General features: G+C 49.3%; 1 protein-coding gene across 8 annotated transcripts in view; it reads right to left on the bottom strand.

Moving 5' to 3' along the window:
* VSTM2A (V-set and transmembrane domain containing 2A) overlaps positions 1 to 7,413 on the bottom strand; it is a 28,237-nt gene extending 20,824 nt beyond the window's left edge. Inside the window, exons 1-5 of one of the 8 annotated variants that reach the window (XM_036327261.1) lie at positions 5,475 to 6,259; positions 5,266 to 5,364; positions 4,746 to 4,912; positions 3,708 to 3,758; positions 1,660 to 1,996 (exon numbers count right to left, since the gene is read on the bottom strand). In XM_036327261.1, the coding sequence (XP_036183154.1) occupies positions 1,660 to 1,996; positions 3,708 to 3,758; positions 4,746 to 4,912; positions 5,266 to 5,364; positions 5,475 to 5,622 (802 nt within the window). In that variant the 5' untranslated portion in view covers positions 5,623 to 6,259. Of the gene's footprint in view, positions 1 to 873; positions 1,997 to 3,707; positions 3,759 to 4,745; positions 4,913 to 5,265; positions 5,365 to 5,474; positions 6,260 to 6,710 lie in introns of those variants that run through there. The other 7 variants (XM_036327260.1, XM_036327259.1, XM_036327258.1 and 4 more) reach the window with 7 other exon arrangements.
* Between the last annotated feature and the right edge of the window lie 11,996 nt (positions 7,414 to 19,409).

Below are 19,409 nucleotides of genomic sequence, written 5' to 3'. Positions count from 1 at the left end.
CACACACACACACATATTCTAGGTATGGTTTTGTTCTTTAATTTGGGAAACAAAAGAGACAATAAAGAGGAAAATGAGACAAAGCTAAGCAAATGGAGCTTTAGTGAAGGCAAGTAAGTCATCTATTCATCAGCCTGACATAAATCGCCACGACCAAGACCTCACCTACATCGCAAGGCAGTGCAGAGTCACAGGGCCCTTAGCCACGCTCTCTGCAGACACACCCACTAGCACACGAAGCATCACGAGGAATCCTAGGTTGGCACACATTATTTTAAAAGCATTGTTCACAAGAAAGGATTTAAAGATATATCTAAAATAAGATATAATTATATATACCCTATATAATAGAAGGCCAGCGACCATACGGCGTCACAACCAGAACGACCAATTGACCAGTTGCTATGAGGTGCATTGACCACCTCTTCCTCCCCCCGGCCCACAGGCTCTGATCGCCAGATGGTGAACGGGGAGCCATTGGGAACCGGGATGGGTGTTGGTAGTGGCGCGGAACTGGGAACTGGTGAGCAGGCAGAACGGCCGACCTCTTGGTCCCTCTCCCTGACCCACAGGCTCTGATAGGTCGCCAGATGGCAAATGGGGAAATGGGGTGGGTGTCGGCAGTGGGGCGGGACTGGAGACTGGCAAATGGGCTGAGATGGCCCTGATCGCAGGCTAGGCCTGGGGACCCTACCCACGCACGATTTTGTGCGCTGGGCCTTTAGTGTATATATAATTATCCTGATGAAATGACCAGGTTTAAAAAAAATTTAATGGCAAAAGAGAACTTGAAAGTTAGCCATGTAATTTTCTATTACCAATACTAGTAGCAATAATTTTTCGATGATAAACTATAAAGGGAAAAACGTAAAGCACGATACATATTTGTATGCCCCCTCCATCCTATAGCATTACGTCAAGTGTTGGAGCGAATACAGAACGTTCGCCGGGGTGTGCAAGGCACTGCCCATCCCAAGAAGCCCGTGTCCACATCAAGGCCGAAACTTCAGCGAGTTTCCACAGGCTGAGTGATGCATACACGCATGCCACTCAGAACAGCTTTAACTTGCACAGCGGACTGTGGGCACGTCTGACCGAGCTGCCCAGTCGGCATGGAAGGCACATTCGCAGGAGTTGCCTTATCTCTGCGCCACTTCCTGCCATTGCCATCATCCCTTTCCTCACGGGCAGCTGACGCTTCTCCTCCCCAATCAAAAACCCCTGGAGAGCAGCCCTGCCTAAAGCTACGGGTCCCTGAAGATGGGGTGTCTCTCTTTCATTTACATGTTGATGAAGTGAAAGTCTCTTAATTTGGGTCGTTATCAATACATAAATCTATAGAGAAAATGAACATGCATTTATAATGCAACCGACATGACATGATTTATTATTCTTATAATGGGTCAATACAGAAGGTAAAGAAATCAAAGTCCAGCTCTTAGGTCCCTGGACAGGCAGCATGGCCGGCAACTATTGGGGCGGGAGACATCCCCAATGGAGGCCAGCCCCGGGCTCTCTGCGTCTCATCGTTATTTCAGCTGAGCTAGGGCTCCGACTTTCAAAACCGTCACGCATACACCTGGCTACTCTCCTTGACCCATCGTCCGGGGGAGGGTTGTGTGAGTGGCAAAATGAAAGGCTCAAAAGTGGTTTCCATACCTGATTGTGGACTTTGTTTGGGGATTTTGGCTACCGCTTGAGGACTGGAGGTGGAGGGCATTCGCTGGTTGGCGGAGCTGTGGATGCTGCTGGGGGCGGCGGCCGAGACATTCTTGCGAGGCTTCATGTCTTGCAGCCACATGGGCGAGGCTTCGAAGGCCTGCATCCTGCGCGCGTGGCTGTTGGCGTTGACCTTCAGGTAGGCCTGGGCCTTGTGTTCCTGCAGCGCTCCATAGTTGGCGTCCGTCACCCTGCACTCGTACAAGCCTTCGTCCTTTTTCCTCACCTTGGAAATCTGAAGCTTGTGGGAGATGTCATTGCCTTGGACTTTCACTGTCTGAAAGACGGCAGGGAGGAGAAACAAGCAAAGGGCTACGTCAAACGACGGTGTGCCCATGCTCTGCCCGAGCGCGCTCCTGCTGGAAAATGAGACTCCTCCCGGCCATGTCTGAGAGCTTCCTGTGGTCTCAACCGTGAAACCCTAGGTCGTACTTATCTCAATCTACTCCACCTGGCTTCACCAGTCGGGAGCTACTTAGTTCAATCCAGCCAGCGCCCGACTCCACGAGCCACGTGCCCCCTCGTTTCCCAGGTGCTGGTAACGGCTCTGCCATTTTCCAATCATGGGATTGGCCCAGCTGTGGACAAACTATGGCCCGCGGGCCGGATCCGCCCGTTTGAAATGAATAAAACTAAAAAAAAAAAAAAAGACCCTACCCTCTTATGTAATGACGTTTACTTTGAATTTATATTAGTTCACACAAACACTGCATCCATGCTTTTGTTCCGGCCCTCCGGTCCAGTTTAAGAACCCATTGTGGCCCTCGAGTCAAAAAGTTTGCCCACCCCTGGATTGGCCTCTGCCTGGTTAGCTCAGCTGAAGGAACATGAACCTGATGAGGTCAAGTCTAGCATTTACGGAGCCTCTTTCCTTCACGCTGGGCTCCCACTGAGAAATTCCAGAAATACTCTGCGGGTGACGGTGACCAACAGCACCCTCAACAGAGGACGCGCTCTCCTCCCCACGTTGGAATGACAGTTAAAGGCGCCGGGGACATAGACTTGGATGGTAATGACTTTTCTTCTCAGCTTTTGGAACAGTCTGACCTATCGTCATGGGGTGGCATGACTCAGGGTGCAGACTAATGCCACCTGAAGTCTTGTGGCTCAGAGTACACCCCCTGCCATCATGGGGTTTCTATGCTACGGGAACCTTTAACACTGCTTTGCTTTTCAAAAGTGAAACTGACACTCAATTCTTCTAATAATTTTTAGGCCAGATTAATAGCAAAAGTGTATATATATATATATATATATATATATATATATATATATGTGTGTGTGTGTGTGTGTGTGTGTAAATATATGGTTATGTAGAGTATATACAATTCTATATAATATGTAATATATATCCCTAACATCTTTATCAAAACAGCTGGATTTGATAGACATTATATATTATCCACGATTAAATGATGATGGATTTCATAAGATATTGAGAATATTTCACACACAGTTATGAAAAGTAAGAACCAGTAACGTAGAAATCTATCTCTATATTTCACGGGTTAACCTCTTCAACGACGTTTCTGTGTTTATTTGGGCTTTTGGCTTTATGTTTATATGGTTTCCTGTGTTAGCACCATTTCCTATGAAAGCGCCACCATCCTCTCCATGGTTTTGAACCGACAGCAGCATGCAGCTCTCTGCCCGTGCAGCATGCAACCGCTAGAAAGCGAACAGCAAAGCAGGGTCACGCCCCTCTGGTGACAGCAAGCCCATTCATCCTCTAGTAACTGCTTCAACATTTTGTGATTAAAAAAAAATACTTTCACGTGCCAACTCCAAACCAGCTTCCATTTTTACGCACCCAGAGAGGCAGCCACACGGGCTTCCGTCCTGCGTTTGCGACATTGCCTTTTTCAGAGGCAATAAGCAAAGGCTTCACAATAGGACACGCGAAAAGCCTGAAATGCACTGATTTTCCCCACGGGCCTGCCTGGCCCGGACGGAGCGCGCCCCCTGTCGCCCGCCCCCGCGACACTCACGCTGATCTTGGTCCCGTCGTTGTCGGGGTCTCGGTCGGGCAGCAGCTCTACCTGCGGGAGAAGGAGACGGAGCTCAGCCCGGGCGCCCCAAGGGGCCGGTCCGGACCCGCAGCAGCCAGGCCATCCTCGCCGCCCAAGCATTTCAGCGGCGGCGGAGGCCGATGGATGTAGCGAGGAGAGAGGAGCGCGGCCCCGCCGGGTGCGAGCCAGGCCACCGCCGCGCGGGGGCGCTCTCCGCTCGCGCGCTCGGATGCGCCCGGACACGCGGTACCCAGCGGGCGGGGAGGGTGGCGCGCGTGTGGGTGGGAGTTTGCGGGGACCAGACTCCGCGTCTTTGCCCGGACTGCGTCCCCTCCCCGGGGTCTCAGGGACAGATTTTCTTCTCATCCCGACAGCCCTGACCCGTCTGCTGCCTCTTGGGCTGAACTGTCTCCAACCTGCGCTCTGACCCCCTTTTCCTTCCTGTCTCTCCTCCCCCCCCTTTCCCTTTTCCTCTCCCCTTTCTTTCTCCCCCTCCTACCCGCTCCAGCCGCGCCCCTTCCACCCCGTCCCCCTCCCCTTCTCTTCCCTCTTCTCCAGTGGCCTCTGCACCCGCCCTCTCCTCCCAGGCCCCTCCTCCTCGCCTCTCTCCCTCCTCCTTGTTACCCCTCCCTCTTCTGTCTCCCTCCTCTCTCAGGAGCCTCTTCTGCCAACCACAGAGGTGGGGGCCGGGGATAGAGACACCCACAGAGTTCCCCACCCCACCCCACGGTTCCTGATGGGACAGCGAGTGTCCCGGGACAGATTGACACTGAGGTGCCATCACACACACCTTGACAAGACCCGGTACTGCCAGGACTCCTTGGTCTCCAACTAGAGTCCCCAGGACACAGGGAGGCTCACCCGCTGGCGCCCCCGGGCCTCACTCAGGCCAAGAGAGCCTGCGGTTCCCAGGGGACACCCAGGCACACGTCTTGCACCCCTGGCTTGGACACACCCGGAGGTCCCAGGGAGTGACTGGGACAGAGGCAGCGGTGTGAGGGTCACCCAGTCCTCTACCTGAGCGCCGGCCACCTCGGCCGGGGGCTCCAGGCCCTCGGGGCCCCGCAGGAACCACCACTGGATCTCCAGGTACACCGAGGCCGAGCCGCTCTGGAAAGCGCACGACATCTCCACATTCTGCCCCTCCGTGGCCGTCACGTTGCGTGGAAACTCAGTGAATTTTGCTGCAAAACAGAAACGCATCCTTTTAGAAGGTCCACAGCACGCTCGCCAGCTCACGTTCCTGAGGAGATAGCTCCATTTTTCTTGGCTTGAAAAACAAAATCCAGAACAAACACCCCTCTATGACATCCCGCACTTTGCCCGGCTCCCCTCCCCCTCTCCTTTGCCTCTTGCCTGTCTTCTTTTTGGCACCCGGCCCACATCACTCTGCTGTCCATCAAGCCCGGATAATGGAAAGCCTAACGAGCTTGCCAATAACTCCCTCTGTTAGTCAGGCTGCTCAGTTAGGAGCACAGCAAGCCTCGCGTCAGACTGCGGTGGCCCCCAGATCTGCCGAGGTGCGCCTCAGACACACCTGTCAAGTTGGTGGATGAGGATGGCCTCGTGCCCCTAAGTTTCTGAACCATCTGTGGTAACTGGATGTCTCCTGTGGCGGAGACTGGATCGTGGTTGCCTGCCAAAATGCACATTCCTGATTATCAAAAGCAACAAGCAATTGTGCTCAGCGCTGGAGCAAGCCACACACTTCATCAGCTCTCAGTATTCCTTTCTCTCCAAATTCACCTTCACGCGTGTTCCTGGCAAACCCTTGTGCTGCTAATTGCCACACAGCCCGGGATGGAAGGACCACACTCCTGGACGCGGTGGTTCGGAAGAAAGGCTGTTGTGAAGACACTAGAGAGATTTCCCCCGCCTCCCCCAGTCCTTCCATGACCAACCTCGACCCTGCTCGTTTGCAAGATTCATGCAATCAGAGCAAAACCCACACAGACCAGATGCCCCCTCTCCCCCAGGCATGTCTTGAACGTGCATGCTTCGGCTGGTTGTGCTTGTCTTGTCTGAGGGACCCCTTGGGAAGAGCTGACGGGTCCCTAAAAGTAGTGTCAGAGAGGTCTGGGGCTGGCAGTGTGCACAGATGCAGCGCACACGCATGGAGAGGGGGGCCCAGGGGCTGCAGGACTGGCTCCGGGTGAATGCACACCCCCACCCCCACTTTTTAAGGAGAGCCACCATCAGCGTCCCTTTTCACAATTTCATGAAACCCCAAATGATCTCCATGGACATGGAACTGCATTTATACTCAGAGTAAAGGGGAGACGCCAAGAAGACATGCTGATGGGAAAAGGACTTTTTGTTCCGGGGGAAGGGGGAGGTGGCCTTTCTGCCTCGGAGGCTGCGGCTTCTGGCCCGGCGGCGAGCTCTGTTCGTGGTGCTGAAACCGGCCCGCAGCCTGCGGGGTCGCGAACCGCTGGATTCCGCAGGCTGCAGGCGCGCCGTTGGAATGCAAGTGGTGCCTTTTATGGATCCTCCCAGGAGTCTGTCCTTTGACACACACATGCACACGAAGTCACCCGGACCCAGAAAAAAGGAAACTAGAAACCCATCTGCCTCCAAGGAGCAGGAGGACTGGCCTCGGGCAGCCCCTGTGTGTTGGCCATGGTTATGCATGCATGAGCGGTTACCGTGTGCACGCACACAGAGGACACACACACACACACACACACACACACACACACACACACACACCCGTGTTTCTGCTCACCGAGCGACCCACCTCACTGCCAGGCACCAAATAGATTTGCTCTCAGATCTAGCATCCCTACCGTTTAATCAACTTTAAAGAAAGAAAAATGCCTAACAGAACGCGATGATTCCACTGTTCCTTGCTAGGAATCTCACATCTGCCTGGACACACCACACACACACACACACACACGCACACACACACACGCGCGCACACGCGCAAACACACACGCACGCCACAAGCAAATGCATGTGTGCCAAGGAGCCCGGACTTACCTTGGGAAGAAAGCCCCGGCTGCACGTAGAACACAGAAAAGGCAAATCCGACACACGCCAGAAAGATCCCCATCATTCCAAAAAAAAAAAAAAAAAAAAAAAGGAAGAAAAAGGGAAGGGGGGGGGGTGTCACATCAGTGGAGCCCGCAGCCCGAAAGCCTTAAAGAAAGGGTGCAGGAGCCCAGGCGACCTCAGAGCCCGGCGCGCCAGGCTGCGCGCATCCCGCTGCGGGCTGGGCGGGACCGGCGTGCGGGGCGAGCGGAGCGGAGCGGCGCCGCTGGCGGAGGCTGCAGCCGGCGCGGGGGTTGGGGAGCCGGCGGCCGCGCGGTGTCTCCCCGCCGGGCTGCTGCGTCCCGCGCCCTGGCAGCTCGGCCCACGTCAGCCGCGGCTCGGGCTTGCGTGATCACTGCCCTCCCTCCTCGCCGCGCCAGCCCGGGAAGCGGAGAGGGGCCGGGGCGGGCGGAGGACCTCGCCGGGCTCGCCGCGCCGCAACTTTTCCCTCTAATGGCTGCGATGATGCCTTTAACTCTCTGCGCGCCGGGCCGCCCGCACCCGCCGGCGCTGGGCCGCAGGAGCGCGGGCGCCGCGGTGCCGTCTAGTCTAGGGCTTCCTTGCGTAGAGCAGAAGCGTTTGCTTTTCTTCTCCCCCTCAGTGTGCAGGGGTTCTTTGCAGCGCCGGCTCGCTGGGCAATGCCGGCGCCGGATTGCGGCGGAGCAGGGCTGGGGGCGGGCGCTCCCCCTGGAGGAGGAAGTTGGGGCCTGGGGGAGGGGGCCTGGAGCGAGAGAGGCTGCGGTGGGGGATGAGCGCAGCCACCCGAGGGCCGCCTCGCTTAACCAGTTAGTAACTGCCCTGGCGACCAGGACCCCAGCTGTCGTTTCACACAGTTCCTTGCTCAACAGCCTCCAAGCAGCCAGGCAGGCACGCTACCACCCCAGCTGGCAAGTGGGAGAGGCAGAAACTCCCCAAAGTCAGGCACTGAGAGAATTTTCCAGAAAGAAAAGCCCATCGGACTAAGTGCACTTTTATTTATTTTTAAAATTCACATACCCCGCTGCCTCCACCTCCAGTGTGTTTTTGGAAGGGGTGGGTGCGGGGGAGGGGGGGGGGAGGTTTTACGTATCACGAAGGTCTGCATTGCATGGTTCGCTTTGTTTATTTGTTTTTCTTTAGCCTGACACATGATTCTTTAGTGTTCCATAGGATACTATGGATACGGAATATTGCTTTAGGAACACAAAGTACAATAAGTTTTAGGATTTGGAACCAATCTGGTTATCTGCCTTGGAGAAACTTTGAGATGTATATTCTTTTATTTTATTTTATTTTATTTTATTTTATTGCTTAAAGTATTACAAAGGGTATCACATATGTGTCCTTTTTTTCCCCCCGCCCTCGGAGATGTATATTCTTAGTAAGACTTAAAAAACAGTGTACATCACAGTACAGCCTCTGTCTTTATGAAGTCCAACCATTAGTCAGTGATTTTAATTTTTTAACAGTATTAAAATATTCGCTATCTAAGCAGAGTACCAGATATTTCAGTCCCTTTTATTATTTCTACCAGTACCACAAATTGTCAATATTTCTTGGAAATATGACTCAGTCTTAACAATGTGGCCAGGAAACCAATGTAGTAAAATGCATTTTCATTTTACTTATAAACATTTTGTAGCTGACTAATTCCTTCACTGACCAGGGAAAAAATGAACCTTAATGCAGTTGTTGGGTTTTTAAACCAATATCTACTGCTGAGTGGAAGTAACTTACAAGATCAGGAACAAAGTCCCAGTACCTTCGTAGCAATATTATTTATTTTCTGAAGTGACATTGATTTTCCACTGTGGGTCGAGGCAGGACAGAACATTTGGAGAGAGGAGTGGAGATATTTGACATCTGTTCATATCTAGGCCAACAAGATGCTACGGCCTTCCTCCTGCAAAGGACCCTGAAGTATGGCATCCCCCAGATAAGCGTCTCTTTATGTGATAATGTGTTCAGAACACAGAAACCGGCCCAAGTTAGACACGTGCCCCACACTGAACATCATTCAGAAAACAAACTCTCCAGGTGTTAGCTCCTCAGAGGAGAGTGTCATCTCCCGCCGTGAACTGTATGCCTCACTGGATACACTCAATGTTTATTGCAAGACTTTGGCTTTTTTAGAGCACTCAGCATAAACATGTGATTCATATGTCATCCACGTGACCTGACTTCAAGGTGATCTGCTGTTGGAAGAGTTTCTAATCTATACTAATCTGTACTAATAAAAGGGTAATATGCTAATTTGACTGGGTCAACCAGCCATCTTCTGGACATCTGACTTCCTTCCAGACAAAGCTATGGTGGTGGGGGCTGAGGCAGAGGCAGTTAGGGGCAAGATCAGGCCTGCAGGGGAGGTCCATTGGGGTCGACCTGGCTGACTGGGGAGGGCCATTGGGGTTGACCAGGCCTGCAGGGGAGGGCCATTGGGGGCATTAGGCAGGCAGGCAGGTGAGTGGTTAGGAGCCAGTGGTCCTGGATTGCATGAAGTATGTCTGAATGCCGGCAGTTGGTCATCCCCTCCCAAGGAGTCCCAGATTGGAGAGGGTGCAGGCCGGGCTCAGGGACACCCCCCCCCCCCATGCACAAATTTTGTGCACCGGGCCTCTAGTATAAAGAAAAGGGCCTCAGACATCTGTGTGGTGGTTACCAGAGAGAAGGTTGGAGGGTAGTAAAGGGTAAAGGGAACCAAATATATGGTGATGGAAGGAGTCTTGACTCTGGGTGGTGTGCACACAATGCAATACCTAGATCATGTATCATAGAAATGTACATGTGGAACCTATGTAATCTTATTAACCAATGTCACCCCAATACATTAATTAAAAAACATAAAAAATAGAATGAGAAAAGTTCAAATCCATAGAAAAAAGCGAAGGGCATCCATTTTAAGCAAGGGGAGTACTGAGTTAATTTAGGAAAGCACTTCAACTGCTTTTAAGGGGGAACTTGGTCGTGGTCACTGCAAAAGAATAATAAAAATAAGTTTCAAATGTGAAAAGTGAGGTGGGACAAAAGCTTTTATAGTCCAGATCAATCACCAAACACTTTACATAGAAAGTCATAACATTAAAACAAAAAGAGAAAGAGAAAGAAGGAAGGAAGGGAGGGCGGACTGGAAAAGGATTTATGTTCTTTTTCTTATGAAAAGTGCCCGATAGATATTTTATTTTCAGTTTTGTCAATGTAGACCAAAATCTTATCTTAAATACCATCTGTTATGGCATCTCCAGGGCTGGAAATAGTGCTAGGAAACACATTTGCATTATCTCCTTTAGAACACTTGCCTCATTTAAGGCAAAATGTCTCTCGATTAACAGTTTGAAGTGATAAGGAAATTTAATTAAAAAGTAAATATATTCAGCATATCAAATGATACAGTTCTGAGACGAAGTGCATTATTTTAGATCAATCCTTTTAGAACACTGAATTCTTCTACAAGGAGGGCAGTGACTTGTTAGAAAAGACCAGTTGTCTGCGGCCGTGCGGGAGAGACGTGTCCTGCCCGTGTCCTTCCCCCGGATGATGGTGGGCGCCTTGTTCTAGAAAGATGACCGCAGACCTCTTCTTTGTAGGCCCCCGTATGCACTAATGCCCCCAAATAAAATCCTACAATCTCGTTTTTTAAAACTTTTGCCTTGCCCTCTGAGTTAACACTTGGTCATTTTTTCTTTCTTTTAAAAAAATTTAAATATCTTTATCAGCACAGCTATTTTCCTCGGCAATTTATGAGAAGAAGGCTACTCAAATGTGTTCCTTCCTCCGGCTTAATTAAATCTGAGTCCGTTCCATTGCCTTCGTCTGGTAGCCTGCATTTTATTCTTTTTCTTTTTCTTTTTTGTATATAAAAACGAGTTTAAATTTGTCTTTTAAACTCTGCTCCCGTATTATACCTGCAGCTGTTGCGTAAGCGTTGAGAGCCACGGATCCAACAAGAGCTGAGCTGGGGATGGCGCTCTTCCAGTTCTGTGATGACAGGCCTCGCACCCCTCTTTCCTCAGAGGGCCTTGGACTTGGGGGATCCATATTTCACTCCCATAAGCACATCACAGAATGACTTTCCGTGTTGGACTATAATAATCCGTTCTCATTTGTGGCTTAAGTGCCCAGTGTAAATGTGTCAGAATAACTGAAGACTAGGCAAAAGGAGGCTTTCTTTCTTTCTTTCCTTATTATATTTTTATTGATTTCAGAGAAGAAGGGAGATGGAGAGAGAGATAGAAACATCAATGATGACAGAGAGTCATTGACTGGCTGCCTCCTGCACACCCTACACTCAAGATGGAGCCCCCAACCCGGGCCTGTGCCCTGACCTGGAATTGAACCATGACCTTCTGGTTCATAGGTTGACGCTCAATCACTGAGCCACGGAGGTGGGGCAAAGCAGAATCTAATTTTAATATAAAATTGAACTGAAGGGCCCTTTCCATTGACTTTTAAAAGGTGGCTCCACACTGCGGGTGCTGCTCACCCAGCAGAGGGCAGCGCTGGGGGTGGCGGAGGGATGTCTGTGGAATGACTGGGTTGCCAGGGATTCTCTGAGCTCGGGGCAGTGGGACTCACACCACACTCAGGGGGCAGTGGGATGTGTGTGAGCGCCATGCTCTGCGCGCCAGTTCTGCACGCGGAGTTCTCCTTTCACTGCTCCACCGGTCACTCCCCAGCGCCCACTCATTTGTCACTGCCGAGGCCAGGGCCGCTTGAGCCAGGCCTCGGAGACGCCTGAGAGGGACGGCAGTGATGGAGAGCAGCTGCCAGCCCAGGTGCTGAGCACGCAGTTTCTGAGGGTCCCCTTCCCTAGGGACTCGCCTGTCCAGGAAGAGCGGGCTTGCTAAGGGCGGCCGGCAGTGTGAAGCGGGTCCCTTGGTTACACCGCGCTGGCCAGGCAGCAGTGGGCCGAAAGAGGGGGAGGTGCGAGGGCACAGTGGGCAGAAGTCTTTTGAGAAAAGTCTGTCTCTGATGTGGGTTTTGTAGGTGTCCTTAGGCTACAAGGCATCTTGGAATGACACGTGATGTGTTTGTCTCCAGCATCATAAGAATGGACCTTTCTGCCCATTACGTTGGGATTTTATTATGAACCTTATCCGTGTCTGCTTGGTTGAGCATATAAATTATAGTAATAGATTTCCTAGTTTTCATCCATTCTTAAAGGACATTTTGGGCCATTGCAATTTTTGGGGGGCCATAATACTGTAGGCAATTTACTAGTATTTTACTTAGAATTGATGCTTCTTAAGTGACATGCGTTTCTTTCTGTGACTTATCTCTATTAGGTTGTATTGTGTGTGCTCATTAAAAACAAACATGTGGCAACGAAGCCATTGAAATATTATGAACATTAAAAACCCTATTTGGTAATTATTGGTTCATTTAAGGTTTTTGTTTGTTTGTTCATTGTCTGTCCATGTAAGTGGAGACAATTTGAATACTTCGGCTAAACAAAGGAGTCAAGTATAATTTTCTGGCTCCAAGCCACTAAGAAATGTCTCCCAATGGTGTGCTAAGCTCAGTATGGATTTGCCTTACGCCAGTGGGTGGTCCCTAAGTTCGGACTCAGAATATATTGTTTCTCACTTTCTGGTCCTCACAATTGAACAGACCTATTTGCTTAGAGCTGTTCCATCTGAAAATTATTCCAAAGTCCTTTATGATAAAGTCCAGCCCTGGGCTTCCTCAGCTGACCACATTCAGGGCCCAGCGGCCTTGGTGCAGTTACGTAGTGAGCTACTTCATTACGTGGTGGGAAGAAACACTCATTTTTAACTGATGTCGCCTCAGACTTTGATTCTCTGAGTAGGAATGGGTTTTGGCCAATGTTGCCTCTTCCTCCATCCCTACTGGTCCCCTGTATTTCAGTTTATCATTGCTTGCATGAATCTCTTAACAGCCTCCTAAAACGTCTTTTATCTCTGTTCTTACTCCATCACAATGGTCAACCCATGTCTAAATAAAATTTTCAAAAGTGCAAATATGAACATGCCATTTCTCCTTTGAAAGCTCCAATACTTCCCCTTTGCCCTTAAAATAACCTCTGACCTCCTTAAGACAGCACAGTGCAGGCAGAGCTTGGACATGTGGGCCCCACCCCCGAGAGCCCACCCTTCCCCATGCATTCTGTACAGACACCCTGGCACGTATGTGCTCGATCCCTGCATATCCTACAGGCTCTCGCCACCTGCGAGGTGAGGTCTTCCCACCAGTTGCTCCCAGAGCATCTTCTTATGACAAAAAAAGATATGTACTTTTGATTCATTCACATGGAAGGGCTGTTGTTGTCATTTTTTTTAAATTTGACAATCTAAGGAAAAAGAGGCCAGTGCCCCTGACTAAATAGTCGGGTGCTGCATATGTTACAGGATGCCTTGGCCTCCAGCTGAAAGTCGCTGCACTAATAGATACAAAAGTGTTCAGACTTTGAATTCTGACTGAGATTAGTTAGAATTAGCCTCCTCCTGTAGATGCTGAAATATTGTTATTGCCCAAACTCTTTTACTTTCATTTTCAGTTATGCAAGTGAAGTATTAATTGTAGAGAAAACATGGGAGGATACTCTTCTGAAACACTTTTCTTATGTTAGTAATGTGATCTATTCTCTCCACCCCACAGATTTTGAAAATTGATTGCCATCGATCTTTTATTTTATGTTGTCTTGGCCTTTTGAGTGTGTTTTGTATGGAAGCTAAACCATTAGGGATATGAACTCAGTATCTGGCATTTATATGGAAATCACTTCTAAAGATTATGGGTATTTGTGGAATATTTGTTATATTCCAAAATTTCAATGAAAATATTTTAAAGCATGGAATGGAGGTCAAATTACTTCCTGGTTATGTCTTCTACTCAGGGCGCCAATAATGCTTCTAACCTTTCTTTCCCTCTTAACTTAATCTGCTCCTGGATTACGGGAATCTTAGTGATAAAAGAAATTTTCCTACCATCTTTCCTCATGCCCATGTTACCATCTTTCACACATCTCTCAGTGGGAATTCTTTTCCTTGATCCCCAAATTTATTTCATTTTAGGGAAATACCTATTGTAAAAACGTTCTTGATTTTGCTGAGACAAAAATTAAGATACTAAAAAAATAAAAGGGGGGGGTAGAAAAATAATGTGATTTTGTGGGAGCATTGTCCTATTTATAAATATCTTTTGTTCATCACCTGCCTTCCTGGATGCCCAACTCTCTAAGAACTCAGAGATCCAACTCCTCAGAACTGGGGGTTGGGGGTGCCCCCAGGGCACATTTTAGAACCGTTTCAATCTTCTCTCAGAAGAGGTTGTGCTTTGATTGACACTTAGACCTGATGATGCACCAGCACTGGTAATTAGCTTCGCAACCAGTGACTCAAAAGCAAGTCTCAAACCAGAATGGGAAAAATTTGAATTAAATTTACTATCTTAATATTGCTGAGCCCTCTCCCATTTCAGTACAAGAGAGGGAACTGTGGATTCAACATTTTAATTGATGCGTTCACTATTCATTCAAGGGTGCACTGAATACCCACGGCACGTGGGGCACGGTGCTAAATTTATTTCATCAGGCTTCTCACTTTCAAACTATTTTGGGACTCCTGAGTAGCAGAGTCAATCAAAAAAAGGTTATTTTTATGCCTCAAATATGCAAGAAGATTTTTGACATAAATGTTTATTTACCTAAAAGAAATATGCTACTTGTCTTCTTTAACTAAGAAATGCTGAATTATTCTGTGCACTACTTAGGTCTTCTTGGGAAGTTTCATCTCTATTTAGATAAATATAATCATAATATACCATCTGCAAAAAAAGCAAATTAGCATTTTCGTGAAAAACAGTAAATGAGCAGGGGATAGTTAGAATAATAAAAATACTTAGAACTGTGCATATTGAGCAATAAATGCCTTTCTCTGTTTGATATTTCCCTGCAAGGAGTGAATCTCAACAGCCACAAAGTGTGTCAGGCAGCAAATATTTTTGGCATCTATATTTCATTAAGTAACTGTATTTCTTCCTGTTTATTTTTAATATTCTTCCTCATTATGCAATTATAACAGTCAAACTTGAAAAGATGAGTTATTATGTCTAGTTAATTTCTAGAGGGAGAGCGAGTCACACAAATGGGCAAAGTCAGAGACCTTACAAGTTGGAAATGGTTTAAACCTTAATTTTCAAGGACGAAGTAGCCTAATTTTTTTCTTGTAGCTTCTAGGCATGTCAGCCACAGGCTGTTCCTTGACCTTCTCCCCAGCTCGGGTCCCAAGAAGCCGGCAGATCTCACACAGCGTCACAGAGCTTGTCCGTCTTTGGTGTCATGGAAAAAATACAAACATGTTCAGTGCTTGGTGAGTTGGACTTTGTGGCTTCGAAGGTCTCCTTATCATTCTATAGGACAATAAAGATTGAATTCTGCAGAGAGACAACATTCTATTTGGAAATTCTTCAAAGAAACAAAGTCGAGGTAGGATATCGGCAGGTAAACCAGCCTCCAATGATGCCTCAGGATCATGGCTTGATCTTCTGTGCAGGGGACACCAGGTCACGAGGTGGAAGCCTGGGGTGGTCAGAAGTCCCTTTCCTGCCCTGACTGTGGACACTTAGCTTCCCCCACATCACTCCTGGGTGGGCCTGGAAGTGACTCAGAGCGGCCGCACCTGAGACGGGAGAGTGGGCTTGGGAGAGGGTCGCTGAGATGCGCGGGGCTGCAGGCCAGAGAGAAAGGCCGAGTTATTAGGGCCACAACACCCCCAGTTCTGCGGGTCTGCGGCCATGCCCAGGCACAGCTGGCACCGTGGAGAACAGCTGGACCTCAGCACAGAGGTTTAGGCTAGGCCAGTGGTCGGCAAACCGCGGCTCGAGAGCCACATGTGGCTCTTTGGCCCCTTGAGTGTGGCTCTTCCACAAAATACCACGTGTGGGCACGCACGTACAGTGTGATTGAAACTCATGGCCCATGCGCAGAAGTCGGTTTTCTGCTTGGGCGAGTCTATTTTGAAGAAGCGGCGTTAGAAGAAGTGGGGGGTGTGGGTCGGTCAGTCAGGTGATGGGAGACGAGGTGCAGGCGGGCTGGGATACGCAGCACGGGGGAGGTACATTGTTTTGAGGTACATTTGCTGAGGTCCACCCCTTCCAACTCTCCTATCCACACTCGTCTATCTGAAACAAGTATACAAGACGAGTGTGGATGGGAGAGTTGGAAGGGGTCGACCTCAGAGAACGTACCTCAATCAGATTGAGGACGTTTTTAGCAAAGGCCAGTTTAGGAGCACCCTAATAAAGTTAATAACAATGTACCTACCTATATAGTTTAAGTTTAAAAAATTTGGCTCTCAAAAGAAATTGCAATCGTTGTACTGTTGATATTTGGCTCTGTTGACTAAGGAGTTTGCCGACCACTGGGCTAGGCAGTCTCAGGCAAGAGAACAGGGTGCCAAAAATATGCTTTGTTCGAGGGGCGCCAGCAACGAGAACGTGTTACACGGGGAGAAATGGGACCTGCTCCCTGAAAACGACAAAGCGATACGAGGCTGTTTGCATTGAAACTGCGCTGGAGAAGAAACCCAACCACAACGCAAACAGAAGTGCCCTGGCCACAGGGGCGACTCGGAAAACTCTGGAGGCGGCCAGCAAGTTTACTTTTCCACAGAGAGCGGTCCAGAGTCTCCGCGGCCGCCCGGATGTCCCAGCGCGGAGCGGAGAGCTGGCTGGGATACAGGGGTGTCCAGGTCTTGTCCACTTGGCCTTCCAGACAGCTTCAGGGCCCCGGTGGACGATGGGCCCACTCAGTTTTACCTACTGTACTGGGTGGCCACACGCAGAGTGAAGTACTGGTGGTCCCCGTTGAAATATCACCCCCTTGAATTTGTTTGCAGGGGATGGACCAGGGACAAGACATAGGACTGGAGAGAGTTGTTCCCGGGGGCCCCGTGACATTGAACAGTGGGGTTCCCATACTTTCACGGTCATTAGAACTACCTGAAAAGCTTGTTGTGACTCCGCTTCCAGGCCTTTATCCCAAGAGGTGCTGACTCAGTGGATGATGGGGAGGCCCTTGATTTTCCATTTCTGACAGACTCCCAGGTTTTGAGAACCTATCCTCTCATGCAGTGGACCCCGCACTTGAATGTCTAGTATCCGAACCAGATAGAGGGCTTGTTAAACACAGAGTGCCCGGCCCACCCACAGGGGGTGAGGATTTGCCCAACTGCCCGGCAATGTTGATGCTGATGGATGGGGAACACTGAGCTAGGGCGTGCCCACGGGTAGCCAGTGGTCAGCTTCTTAGCTATTGTATCTGGTCTTCTCTCACCTACCACTTAGAGTGTCCCCAAGGATGATAGAAAGTAAAAGAACGCAGTGGTCGAGCATGGACCTATGAACCAGGAGGTCAGGGTTCGATTCCCAGTCAGGGCACATGCCAGGTTGTGGGCTTGATCCTAAGCGGGGGGCATGCAGGAGGCAGCCGATCCATGATTCTCCCTCATCATTAATGTTTCTCTCGCTCCCTCTCTGAAATCAGTAAAAATCTTTTTAAAAAAAGTAAAGAAAAAATAACGGTAAGTCATTGGTTCCTTGGTTCAATGGTTGCTCATTCAAACACCACACACTTGGCCTCTTGTGAAAGAAGCCTGGGTGCCCGTTATGCTTCCTCAGGATCCGGGCCTGAGGCTTTCGCTGGGACACGACTTCGCACTCCGGGAAGGTCAACCCCCAGACACGCATGGGAGCCTGGCCCCGCGGCTTCGCCAGCAGCAGCCATGACGTTCTGCTCTGTCATGACGCCATTGCTTGTTCTGTTTTTCTCTCACCTACAAAAGGTCTTCCCTCCACTAATGCCAAGATTATAATGGACAGCAACTAACCAACTATTTTATCACATTATTAACTGAGAACAAAGCACATAGGGCCCGCTTACCGAGGGAGCCCAGGAACAGTCTTCGTGTAGAACCTGAGCTGGAAGTAATGGAACCACTTTCTGAGAGAACTTTATTCTTTCCTAAAGTTTAGTTATGGAAATCACAGCAAACTGAGTGGAGAGTCTAAGGAAAGCGACACTCATTAAGAAAGAGGTAATTGGAAGTGGGACACTCAAGGATGCTTATCAGGTATGTTTGAACCTCATTAATTCAGTCCTTCCCTATGAAAGAACAGTCCTACTGGGCTCTTAATTATTAATATGTTCAAATATTATTTTTCCCCACATTAGTCATGATTGAGGGAAAACCTACTTAGAGAAAAATTAGTCTAAAAATATTCAAGTAAATGTTGATAAGAAGGCACTTAACTTCTAGGAATAGAAATCAAATGTATACATTGTAAGTCCATGATACTTATCATCTATCTATATAAAACCCTAATATGCAAATCAACTGAATGGCGGAACGACTGGTCGCTATGATGCACACTGGCCACCAGGGGGCAAACGCTCAATGCAGGAGCTGCCCTCAGCCCACAGGCCCTGACTGGCAGCAGCGGTGGGGGCAGGGCCGGTGAGCAGGCGATGCCAGGCCAGCTAAGGTGGGTGGGGGGCCCCCGATTGCCCTGCTGGTTGCCCCACAGATCAGCCCTGATCGCTGGACAGGCCTAGAGACCCTACCCATGCACAAATTTTGTGCGCCGGGCCTTTAGTATCCTAATATATAAAAACCCAGGGTCCATAACATCCAAAATGACCAAAGGCTCCACTGACCAGCAGCTGCGCCTCTCTTTCTCTTGGGCCTCTGTTGGGGCTGCTGATCAGCCCTGCCTCATTGATCAGGCCCATTGATAGGCCTGGAGATGCTGAATAGCATAGAAACTGACAACTCAGAACCAAATATGGGTGAAGTGTGAGGAGCCAATGGCTGCCTAAGAGGCAGAGTTTTTGACATTGACATAGAAACCGACCAATCAGAACCAAATCTGGGTGAACTGTGAATGCGGAACCTAAAGTGGGTGCTGAGGAGGGGTTTTAAGGCAACAGCTGTTTGGTGTAAGGTGTAAGAAAGCAGTTCAATTTTTTAATGACCGGTTTGGGAGTGTAGTGCATATGGCTGACTATCAGTCCAGATAGAGGGATTATGTATTTTTGTCTGCCAAGAGCATCTCCTCCTGATGAAAAAGCTTTTCCCCTCCATTTAAGCAATCCTATTCTATATAATCTATCTATACTACTAAAAGGGCCATATGCTAATTAGACCAGGTTGACTGACCATCTTCTGGATGTCCGACTTCCTTCTGGACAAAGCCATGGTGGTGGTGGCTGAGGCAGAGGCTGTTAGGGTCGATCAGGCCAGAAGGGAAGGGAAGTTGGGGGCAAGATCAGGCTGGAAAGTGAGGGCAGTTAGGGGTGATCAGGCAGGCCAGCAGAGAGGTTAGGAGCAATCGGGCAGGCAGGCAGGGAGAGGCAGTTAGGGGCGATCAGGCAGGCAGGCAGGTGAGTGGTTAGGAGCCAGCAGTCCCAGATTGAGAGGGGGATGTCCGACCACTGGTTTAGGCCCAATTCCACAAGGATTGGACCTAAATCGGTGGTAAGACATTCCCCAAGGGGTCCCCGATTGGAGAGGGTGCAGGCTGGGCTGAGCAGCCCCCCCACCCCATGCACAAATTTTGTGCACCAGGCCATTAGTGTTATATATAAAGCCTGAACAATGAGTTCTAAGTCTTTGTAAGTTATCTGGTTTTATTCACTAGGTACTTCCCACATTT

Source organism: Myotis myotis, unplaced genomic scaffold, assembly GCF_014108235.1.
Source record: "Myotis myotis isolate mMyoMyo1 unplaced genomic scaffold, mMyoMyo1.p scaffold_m19_p_11, whole genome shotgun sequence".
Lineage (NCBI taxonomy): Eukaryota > Metazoa > Chordata > Mammalia > Chiroptera > Vespertilionidae > Myotis > Myotis myotis.
This window is presented reverse-complemented; position numbering and strand designations above follow the sequence as displayed.